This window comes from Chinchilla lanigera, unplaced genomic scaffold (genome assembly GCF_000276665.1).
Source record: "Chinchilla lanigera isolate Chin_1 unplaced genomic scaffold, ChiLan1.0 scaffold00074, whole genome shotgun sequence".
NCBI lineage: Eukaryota > Metazoa > Chordata > Mammalia > Rodentia > Chinchillidae > Chinchilla > Chinchilla lanigera.
The window spans coordinates 11057177-11067859 of record NW_004955475.1 but is presented as its reverse complement, the minus strand read 5'-3'; the positions used below and the strand labels follow the sequence as shown (position 1 = coordinate 11067859).

At 43.5% G+C, this 10683-nt stretch overlaps 1 protein-coding gene and 1 pseudogene across 4 annotated transcripts in view; both read right to left on the bottom strand.

Annotated features, from left to right (window-relative positions):
• The window catches only part of Ogt (O-linked N-acetylglucosamine (GlcNAc) transferase), a 49995-nt gene extending 44393 nt beyond the window's left edge, over positions 1-5602 (bottom strand). For 3 of the 4 annotated variants that reach the window (XM_005401672.1, XM_005401674.1, XM_005401675.1), the window contains exons 1-3: positions 5342-5602; positions 2208-2388; positions 551-794 (exon numbers count right to left, since the gene is read on the bottom strand). In XM_005401672.1, the coding sequence (XP_005401729.1) occupies positions 551-794; positions 2208-2388; positions 5342-5378 (462 nt within the window). In that variant the 5' untranslated portion in view covers positions 5379-5602. The remainder of the gene's footprint in view (positions 1-550; positions 795-2207; positions 2389-5341) is intronic. The other variant, XM_005401673.1, reaches the window with a different exon arrangement.
• Positions 5603-9114: 3512 nt separating this feature from the next.
• Positions 9115-9854, bottom strand: LOC102009045 (annotated as a pseudogene).
• Between the last annotated feature and the right edge of the window lie 829 nt (positions 9855-10683).

Below are 10683 nucleotides of genomic sequence, written 5' to 3'. Positions count from 1 at the left end.
AAAAAAAAAAAAAAAAAAATCAACACGAGGTTCCTACAGGGTTAATTTTTATGCTTTTCAACATAACTTTCTAGAACTTGGTTTAGTGAGACAGGGTCTCACTACATAGCCCAGACTGGTCTCAAATTCACAATCCTTCCGCCTCAGACTCCCAAGTGCTGGGATTACAGACATACACCATCACACGCAGTTTAAAATAGTTTTTTACAATAATGCAGACCAGGTCAAATCAATTTCACCATTTTAAGTACATAAACATGGGGCCGGGGATATAGCTCAGTGGTATAAGCACACGCCTGGCAAGCGCAAGGTCCTGAGTTCAATTCCGGTACCACAAAAAAAAAAGAAAAAAGATATTAAATACAGAAACATTTCTGAACTCTTGACTTTATTCCATGCAAAAACCTATTTCAGTGAAGTACCAGCTTTGTGCAGCAACAGTATCATAGCCAATGAGGTTTATCCAAAGCACGATTATTGCACCAAGTACCAAACGATGTTTCTTTAGAGGTTTCTGTGAAGAAAAAATAACCATGAAAATTTTACTTACAGGATTGTACTGAAGAGCAGAGACATAAGCTTGTACTGCTCCTTCCATGTCACCTGCTGCTACCAATGCGGCTGCCAGGTTAATATAACCATCGATGAAATCAGGTTTGAGACGTAATGCATGTCGATAATGTTCAATTGCTTCCTGCAACTGCCCTCTCTCCTTGTATACATTCCCCAAATTCGAGTAAGCTTCTGCCAGAAGGGGATTCTGTTTAATTGCCAGGGTACTAAAGTGAGCGGATCTGGAAAAGGCAAAAGTGTTGATGCATGGGTACACATGTTACCTAAAAGAAGGCATGGCCCATATGTAACTGTGAAGTTTCTGAAGATCCTGTGCTATTAATAATTATGTGACAACACATTATCTTTAAACTAGCACATAGCAAGAAAAGTTTTATAAGTCAAAGCTTTTCACAAGTGAAGGTATTCCAGATTTCAAATTGGAAAGCTTTTTCTCATGAAATAAAATTCTTACTAGGCTTATTACTAAACTGTCACAGCGTAAATTATGATCATTAAGATCAACAATGAAAATGCTACACCAGGCATAGTGACACACGCCTGTAATCCCAGCACTGGGGAGGCTGAGGCAGGAGGATCAGAATCGTTGTGAGTTTGAGGTCAGCCTGGGCTACAAAGTGAGCTCAAGGCCAGCCTGAACTGCATAGCGAAGCCCTGTCTCAAAAAGACAAAAAAAAAAAAAAAAGAAAATGCTATGTGCATGAATCTCATTTTTCATTTGTTGATAAATTTTAGATAATCCCAGAACCCTGGGAGACTAAGGTAGAAGGGTCACAAATTTGAGCCCAACCTGCAGTTTGTCAATTTAATAAGATCCTGCCTATATCAAAATAACAAAAAGGGCGGGGTGGGGGCAGAGCTCAGTGCGAGGCTTTGGGTTCACTCTCCAATTTAAAAAAATGGGGGCAAGAGCCAGGGCGTGGTGGTGCACCCCTGTAATCAATCCCAGCACTCGGGAGGCTGAGGCAAGAGGATCATTTGGAGTTTGAGATCAGCCTGGGCTACAAAGTGAGCTCAAGGCCAGCTGTTCAACTGCATAGAGAGATCCTGTTTCAAAAAGACCAAAAAAAAAAAAAGGGCAAGGGATGTAGCTCAACAGTCTAGCGCCTGCTTAGTAAGTTTGAGGCCCTGAATTCAATTCCTGGTAGCAAAAAAAAAAAAAGCAGGCTACAAAGCACAATTTTTTCTCTTTTAACTGATTCAACTGCTTAGCTAAAAGCAACACTTTCTTATAACTTCACAATAGCATTTTCAACCTAAACCTCATATGCACCTCCTACCGTAACATACACACCATCATTTCTGAGCATTTCAGTCCCTCAAACTGACAGGTCTTATAAAGGAGAGAGACTGGATGCTCTAACGTACTCTAAGATTCATTTATTACCTGAATAGAGTTAATAAAGCAGTCGACCCAGGTGGGGAAAAAAAAAATCTAGAAAAAGTCCTTAGTCATACTGATATAATAACCACTACTAAGCAAAGGGAGAAAAACTGGCAGCTGGGCATGTCACAAGTGGGCAAAAGAGCAGATATACATTGGTAGCTCAGTTGAAATCCAGCACTGGAAAAACGTCAAGTTCAAATTATTTAATTTTCAGCAGTCAAAAGCGGATACCCCCCACATCTCCTACCTGTCCAGTCTTCGACACTGGAAGTGTATAGATGAAAGTAATAAAAGCACACCAGTATTGTCTGGCTCTTGTCTCCAGAGCTGCATACAGTGTCTCTCAGCTGCCTCAAAATCTCCTGCCTGATATTCTCGATGTGCCAACTCAGCTAACCCTTGGAAGGAAAGCATACGTTTCGTTGGTTCTGGAGAATCATCAAAACATTTGAGGGAAGGAGGGGGGAAAACAAAAAGTTAGAAATGCAAACAAAAAATGTAAAAATATGGTATATTAAACTTAAAGATGAAAATGCTTGAAACTATGTAAAGCACTAGAGTGTTCTGCTTGTTATTTATAGCCCCAAGTTAATGTCAGGTGCAGAACTGGCATCTTTAGAATTCACCCATTAATATCTTTTCTTCCAAACAGAATATTTACTTCCAAGAGAGACTACATTTTAAACATCTTGCACCTTGAAATTATAACTCATGGACAGCACGTGAAAATTCATAAAAACTTTGTTCCTTATACCTCAGCTAACAGACTAAAACAAAACATTAAATACACAATCTGCAACGGTCATGAAGAGTTAATAATGTCCAATAATCCTGAAGGACAGTCCTACTGGGCAACTGAACACTGTGTCCCATATTTTAGGTTGGGTTTGTAGGGGTTAGGGTAATGGTAGCAATCTCTCTTAACATGGGTGGGGAAGCCAGATGTGCTTTAAACTCTTTACATTGATGTATTTGTGTATTTCAGTTTTTAAAAAAAGAGGGCCACTAGAGACATGTCTAAGGAAAAAACCCTAAAAGTCAATGTGCTATTTTTAAAACAGCTGATAAACAAGATGACTTCATTTGTCAACAGCCAAATATTTAACAGGGTCATCAAATATTTTAAATAAGGATCCAAGAGTATATTATTGTTCCTTGACAGGACTGGTGGTGGTGCATGCCTGTAATCCTAGCAGAGGAGGCTGAGACAGGAGCACCGTGAGTTTGAGGTCAGCCTGAGCTACACAGTGAGTTCAAGGCCACCCTGAACTGCAAAGCCAGACCCTGTCTCAGAAAAAAAAAGAAAAGCTCCTCTACTATCCCAAACTCACAAGCAGACCAGATAAGCTAAATCCACCCACTGGTTAACACTAGTATTTTCCAAAGAGCTCTGGCAATGACTAAAGGATTAAGACACTGCAAACAACTCTATAAAATAACCACGGCAGTAACCTACACTTGCAGAGGTCAAAAAAAAAAAAGGAAAAATGCCTACAATATAAAACATTGCATAAAGCACAAAAGAATGACCAAATAAAAACACTGCTATGTATGGCTTAATTCAGATAAGTAACGAGAAAGGGTATGGCTAAAGGCCAGCAAAATGGGGGTGGGGGACCTGCCTTAATAGTAAACACTTATATAAATAGTGACACATTATTGGGAATTCAACCTCGATGTTTTCACTAGATGGTTGGAATGGGAAACCACAGACGTATTACTTCATTTTACCAAGGTCACCGTGTAAAACTCAAATCTGAGCCTAGCTCCCCAATTATTAGAGCTGAGCAGTGTTCTGGAAACTGAGGAAAACAGAAGTAAATGTCCTGGCTGAAGGCACAACTGACCACAACGAAGAGCAGGCAGACTTTTGTCCAACTCTGGGGGAGGCTGTCTCTCTAACAGGAACTAGGAAATTATATTTTACACATCTCTAGAACTTCCTAGCTCCTTAACCTAGTACATTGTCACTTTTCAAAGCCGCTTATCTTCTATTTTAACACTTGACCACTTCCTCAAAATAATATAGACAGACAAGGACAAGTTCACAGTCTAATGCAGACTTTGGTCTCTGAAAATCACAGTGGGGGAATTGAGAGAGAACGGAATAATTACGAATCCCACTCCCTACAATTATCGATAAGATATTTATAGAATATTCACCTTTTACTTATTGCACAATACCAAAAAAAGTCAGTAAATGCTTGACACATCTCAACTGCGAAAGCATGCCTCCCCGCAAAAGTCACCCCGTGGGAGACCTCAGAACCGCCGCCCAAGTCCTTAACCCTAACCCCTCTCGCCCCAAACAGCCTGGACAAGGAAAGGCAGCCAAAGGACACTCCTATAATTTGGTTTTCTTATTTTTTGGTACCAATGCTCCAGACTGAATAATCTAAAAGGACAACCGCCTTGCACTTGTGCAGCTACACTCCAGTTGCTTTACAAACTCTTCAAGCAAGGATGGAAACTTAAAAAAGAAAAAAAAATACACACCCTATGAATAAAGAGACATTGGGCTAAAGAATGGGGACGGGAGACCCAGAGGCGGCGTCGGCGGAGGAATACATGAGAAAGTAACACAAAGCAGGAATCGGGCGGGCAAGGTGGTCCACGGGAGGGCGACCGCAGCGGGGTGGTCCCCCCCAAGGATAGGAAGTGGGCCGAAAGGCTGGCAACCTGGCCAAGGAAAGGGTGTGGTTCCCCGCGGGCGGGCGGGAGAGACCACTGGGGCGGCAGCCGCAGGCTGGGGGCAGCGGGTTGAATTAGGCGACGGCAAAGGGAACCCCTGGAAATTTCCGATCTAAACTGGGACTGCTCAACCGAAAGAATGCCGCCCAGCGGGGTGCTTTCAGTGTCCCCTCTTCTCAAGCTTACTTGGAGCAGTCGACGAGCGTCTGCTAGCCTTAGTCTTTGCGCGAGAACAGGAATCCATCGAAATGGCACCCCCGCCCTAGGCTGGCGGAAAAGGACCAAACGTGGCTAAGGGGAGAGGGCTCGAAGGGGATACGGAGGGGACGGGGAGTACAGCGGGGAAGGACAGGTTGACCCGGAGAAGGAAGGCTGCGAAGAAGACTGAAAGGGCAGGGGTTCCAATTCCATTCCAAGACATTCTACGCGCGCACGTGCGGCAGGAACGTTCCAAAGAAGTAAAGCCTAAAATATTTAGGGGGTTTAAAAAAAAAAAAAACTAAACTAAAGAAGCAACAAGCAAGCAAGCAATTGCAAATACTTGAACAGACGACAACGGAAACTCGACCAGATGCCAGTAGACCACGATGTAACGGGGATGGTTAGAGAGAAGGGAAGGAGCGATGAGAGGAACAGGACGGCGCCAGACCCCTAAGGGACGTCCGCTAAAGTAGAACCGGACACTGGTACCTGTGCTGTCGGCCACGTTGCCCACGGAAGACGCCATCTGGAGCTTCTTGAGGGAGAGCAAAAACAGGGTAATTGACTCCTGCTGCCGCCACTACTGGCAAGAATGTATCTGGAGGTAGTAGAAAAAGGGCAGCAGCCTTATCAGGATTTTGAAAGGCTTAAGCGGCGGCAGCAGTTACAAGCTTTGAACCTTAAGAACTCTGGTTGGCCATCAACCTCGCACTCACGGTCTTGAAATGGCGGCTATGGTTCCACGGCCGAAACAACACGGGCCGGAACTACTTTCTGGTACAATCAAGTACCCGCGCGGAGGAAGCACGGTATCTCACTACCTACAAAATGAGTGTAATCAAAGTCTCTACTCCGTAGGTAACCTTCCGCGCGGGGCCAATTGCGACAAACAAGATTGTGTGGAGGGCGCATGCGACAACCTTATCAACCTGACTCCCGTTTAGGGCACTCGGTGGGGCAGGAGTGTCCAAGTTTTTGAAGTTAGACGGAAAGGTCAAACAAACAAACAAACGCATTTATCGTATGCATGTTTGCCAGCGGTAGAGTGTAAATCTCTTTGTTACCTGGTCAGTAACGTCAGTGTTAACCAAAATACCAGAGGCGTTTAAAAAAGTTCGGTCAACTTTATTTGTACAACAATGGATAGTTACAAAGGCTGATGCCTCACTCTGAACGAGTAAATTAAAATGATTGCATTTCAAAGGCGAAACTGTTCGAAACGAGGCGGGAGAGGAGGAAAGGGTTGCAATTTGAAGATGTCTTCATTCTGACTCCATCCATTGATTTAAGCACTTTATTGAAAAAAACTGATACTTTCACAGGGCTAAATGAACACAATCGCCTCTGACCTAAGCCGTATAGCCCAAACTTTCAAAATCGACTTTTATATTCAAGAGAGTTCAGGATACGCAATGTACCGAGTATTGTAGCTGTCCTACTAACCTGTTTCAAAACTCAGTTTCTTTGTCTATCTTTTCTCTTTAAAATAAAAAAGCGTTCTTCGCACAGTAATAGCAGTAATTCAGGGACATGCTGAGCGTTTGTACTCCAAAGTCAACCATAAAAATGTTAAAAGACTATTCATTTTCTTCAAAATCGATGACTCTCCTCTGAGATGTGACTTCCTTCCCACCAAATAGCTCTGCAAATCGTCACAACGAGCTCAAGGCAGTTCAACAATGCTAAATGAATTCACTTGCCATCTGCCTAAACCACACGTCTAGATTGTATCGTGAATTACCTTCCTTTGACAAATCAGATCTTAGAATCCTCCTGCAGTTTCAAATCCAGTGTTCAGACGTTTTGTCACATTCTTATTAATTTATGTCTCATTTCTAGTTCCATAATGGGTTTAAGGTAGCTTGCCACATCAGCAAAAAAATTACTACAACTAAAGGCTTGTACAAGTTGGTTCTTCATCTAAAAAAGGAAGTCGATGAATTTCTTCAAAAAGTTTCTACCACCTGGCCCCTTGACTTCATTAAAAAAAACTAAATTCTCAAGTTCTGTTCAATTTCTTGAACACAGTCCACAAACAATTATGGATATGAGCACAGAGAAAAATCATAATGTTGCTAATTTCTTCCATCCCATAATCAAGAGTCACATCAGCCAGTGAAGAAAAGGTCACTACACCAACTTTTCTGGAAAATGGGCACCTAACACACACACCCCTCCCCCGCAAACACACACACACACACACTCAATTGCCCCACAATGTGTGATAAACTCACCTGTTCAACTTTTAGAAGACTTCTCAGATCCCCTGGCAGATGTTTAGGCCTTACTGATTAGTGGGTGCTAATTAGGTAAAACTCTTCTTGTTAATTGCCAGATCATACTCCTGGTCGGGCAGTTTGCCTCACAGATATCTGTGATCTGTTTCATTTTCCTGAGAGAAGAGTCAGTACATTATGATACAGTGCATTGCTATGGGCAGCTGGGTGGTGGGGCTCTTAATGACTCAATAAAGAAAAATCCTGGGGGCTGGGTATTTAGCTCAGCGGCACAGCGCCTGCCTGGCAAGCGCAAGGTTGTGAGTTCGATTCCCGGTACCGGAAAAAAGGCAAAAAGAAAAAAAAAAAAAAGAAAAAGAAAAATCCTTCAAGAACCCATTCCAGGTCTTTCCAGAATCAGCACTTGCAAGGTTTAGTTGGAACGCCTTTATTCGTCAGACAAGCATACCTTCTTCAGCCAATCAAGTAACATTTACTAGAATTTCAATGTGCTAAGCAGGGGGGGAGAGGGGACATAAAATGAACGTGACGAGATCTTTCTCCTAAATGAACTTGAAGCCTAGTTAGGTAGACACAAAAAGCCCCTGGAGAACAATGCGGAAGAATATTATTTAGGTAATAAATTACATTAGTCTGTAGGTATCCGGAGTAAGAACAGTCACCTGAGGCTGGAAGGGGTTGATGAAGAAGGCGCGACATGGGCACGGAAGGAGGTGCTTTAACGTTTCTTTCCCTTTACACTGATTTCTGGTTTTGCTGCCTTTTGCCTGCAGCAGCCCATTATAGAGTCATCTGTAAATAAATCAGCTACTTCAACTTTAATCCCAAACTTTGCCACTCTAATAACACCACTAATAGTGTATTACTTTTCCGTTGCTGTATAACAAGTTGCCACAACTCTACGGGCTTCAAACACGTTTTGCAGCAAGAGCGCCGGCGCCGGAGAAGGAGCTGAGAGATGCGCTGTCCCGCGGCCGCTCCTCCGCCGCCGCCCGCACCGCCGCCGCCGCCGCCGCCGCCCTGCTGAAAAATGGCTCCAAGGGTTAAGCGAAGCTGAAAGCATGCGTAGATGCAGCACCACAGGCTTTCCAGATGTTTGCAGACAATATTCCAGAGATAACTTGATGGGGAACCAGTCACAATGAAGAAAATTAGTCTAACCTTTCGCGGTTAGAGGAAATGTCTAGAAATCTTTAAACCTGAATAAAAGAAAAAACTGATTTCATAATAGTAAAATCAACACTAACCAGTGGATTTGGAAAAGATGAATCCTTATTTGGTAGCTACTAAGGCAAAAATATCGCCAGCTGTAATATCTATAGTGAAGAGGAAAAAGGTTTTAAAAAAAGATCAAACGGCGAAAGCTTAAGGGTTACATTTAAAAGGTGGCTTTCTGCAAAACAAAAAGCAGAAAGGCAGCGGGGGGCACACCCTCCTCAGCTCTGCCCAATGAGGATATCTTTTCCTCTCCTCAGCACCAATAGTCTTTAAAGATGTGGGGAAAAGAAATAAAGATGTCAGAGCTCAAAGACCAATAGGGTTCACTTCCCCCTACAATCATCACTTGGCTTCTTGACCTGCAAACTCTGAGAGAACGCCTGTCAAAATGGAGGTAAGCAGGTTGTGCTGGCGCAAGCCTGTCATCCCAACTACTCTGAATGCTGAGGCAGACTGGGCAACCCAGCAGACCCTGCAAGTTAGTGAAACCTTGTCTCAAAAAAAAAAAAAGAAAGAAAGAAAAAAAATGGCTGGGAATGTAGCTCAGTGGCAGCTACTTGCCTAGACACTACCTGGGGGCTCAGGGGCTGAGATGAGAGGCAAAGCATTGGCTCTTCTTCCAATCCAAGTCCGTCATGGAATGATATTCTTTTGTTTTGCTTTGCTTTTGTGGTACCGGGGATCAAACTGACGACCTTGCGCTTGCCAAGCAGGCGCTTATGCCTCTGAGCCATATCCCCAACCCCAATGGAATGACATTCAAAAAGGTTTTTTTTTTTTTTTTTTTTTGGTCAGGTCATCTTTTTGTTGAAATATTTTCATATTGCTTCTTAGCTAGCTGGGCACTCCACAGCACCATTGTTGATGTCATCTATGATATCCTTAGGGAGCCTGCCATCCATATTGCAGCCCACAGACTGGGTGGTCCCCAAGATTTTCTTAATGGTTCCGGAAAGATCTCCGGGAGTTGAGAAGCTGACAAGCTCATCAAAAGTGATATTTCCACTGTGTTTAAGGTTTTTCCGCTTCTTTCTGTCTCTTGGCGGCTCCTTGAGGGTTTTGACAATCAGGACAGAGGCAGAAGGCACCACCTCAATCTGAGCCTGTCCGTTCTGGTTTTTTGTTTCTTTTTTTTTGGTTTTGGTTTTTCTCTGGTACCAGGAACCGAACTCACGACCTTGCGCTTGCCAGGCAGGCGCTTTGCCGCTGAGCTAAATCCCCAGCCCCAAGCCTGTCTGTTCTGAATGGTCAAGTTTCAGTGGAATCCTCAGACCTTTCCAAGTCACCGGTTCCCCTGGCCATGTCATCACCCACTTTTTTTGGAGAGAGACCCAGGAGCCGATCTTGGGGACCAGGGCAGACGTGACACCAACTTCGCCACCAGTGCACCTCAGGTACACAACTTTGAGCTTGTTGGGGTCCAACTTGGGTGGCATGGTGGAGGCGGCTGGTGTCGGATGAACCTGGATTCAGGACAACCGAAGAAAGTTTTGTTTGGTTTGGTTTGGTTTGGTTTGGTTTTTTGCGTTTTTTTCTGGTACCAGGAATCAAACTCACAACCTTGTGCTTGCCAGACAGGCTCTGTGCCGCTGAGCTAAATCCCCAGCCCCCAACCGAAGAAAGTTGCACCTTAGCCTCCTCCTAGCTGAAAGCTGAAAGTTCAAAAAGACTTTGAACAATCTTCGGCCTGAAACCATACGCAAAGAGCAAAATAATTCACTAAAGAGTTCAGAATTTCAGGTTGGAGACTTGCATCTTCTCTCTGGTGAACATGTGCCTGCATTCATTCCCTGTGCCTTTTGATAAGAGGCTGTATCCTTTGCAAGGATTTCATGGCTATTGGCTGGACAGTTCTCTACCCATGGAAGTGCCTGCAGTTTCTTTGTAAGTAAAAGGAGACTCCTGACCTGAAGATGAATAGCAGGTACACCAGGGTCTGGTCATTGCCCCAAAGATCTTTGTGGATTTGCTTGCGAGTGGCTTGTTTATTGATACCATAGGAGTCACATAGTAAAGACCGACACTGAGTCATGATGATGTTCCTCTGTTCTCATCATTGCTACTTCCAATGCTGAATAATCCAAAGGAATTTCAGATGTCTGTGTCTGAAAGTACAGTACGCATTGTAATTTGTTTTGTTTTGGTTTGGTACCGGGAATCGAACTTAGGGCCTTGCACTTGCTAGGCAGACACTTGTGCCACTGAGCTGTATTCCCAGTCCCGCATTGTAATTTGATTATTTTCTTTTTCCTGTGTTACTGGGGATTGAATCCAGGGCCTTCACACTGAGCTGCATCCGAATCCCTTTTTATTTTTTTGTTTGTTTAGTTGGTTTTTTTTTTTTCCAGTACCAGGAATCGAACTCACAACCTTGCA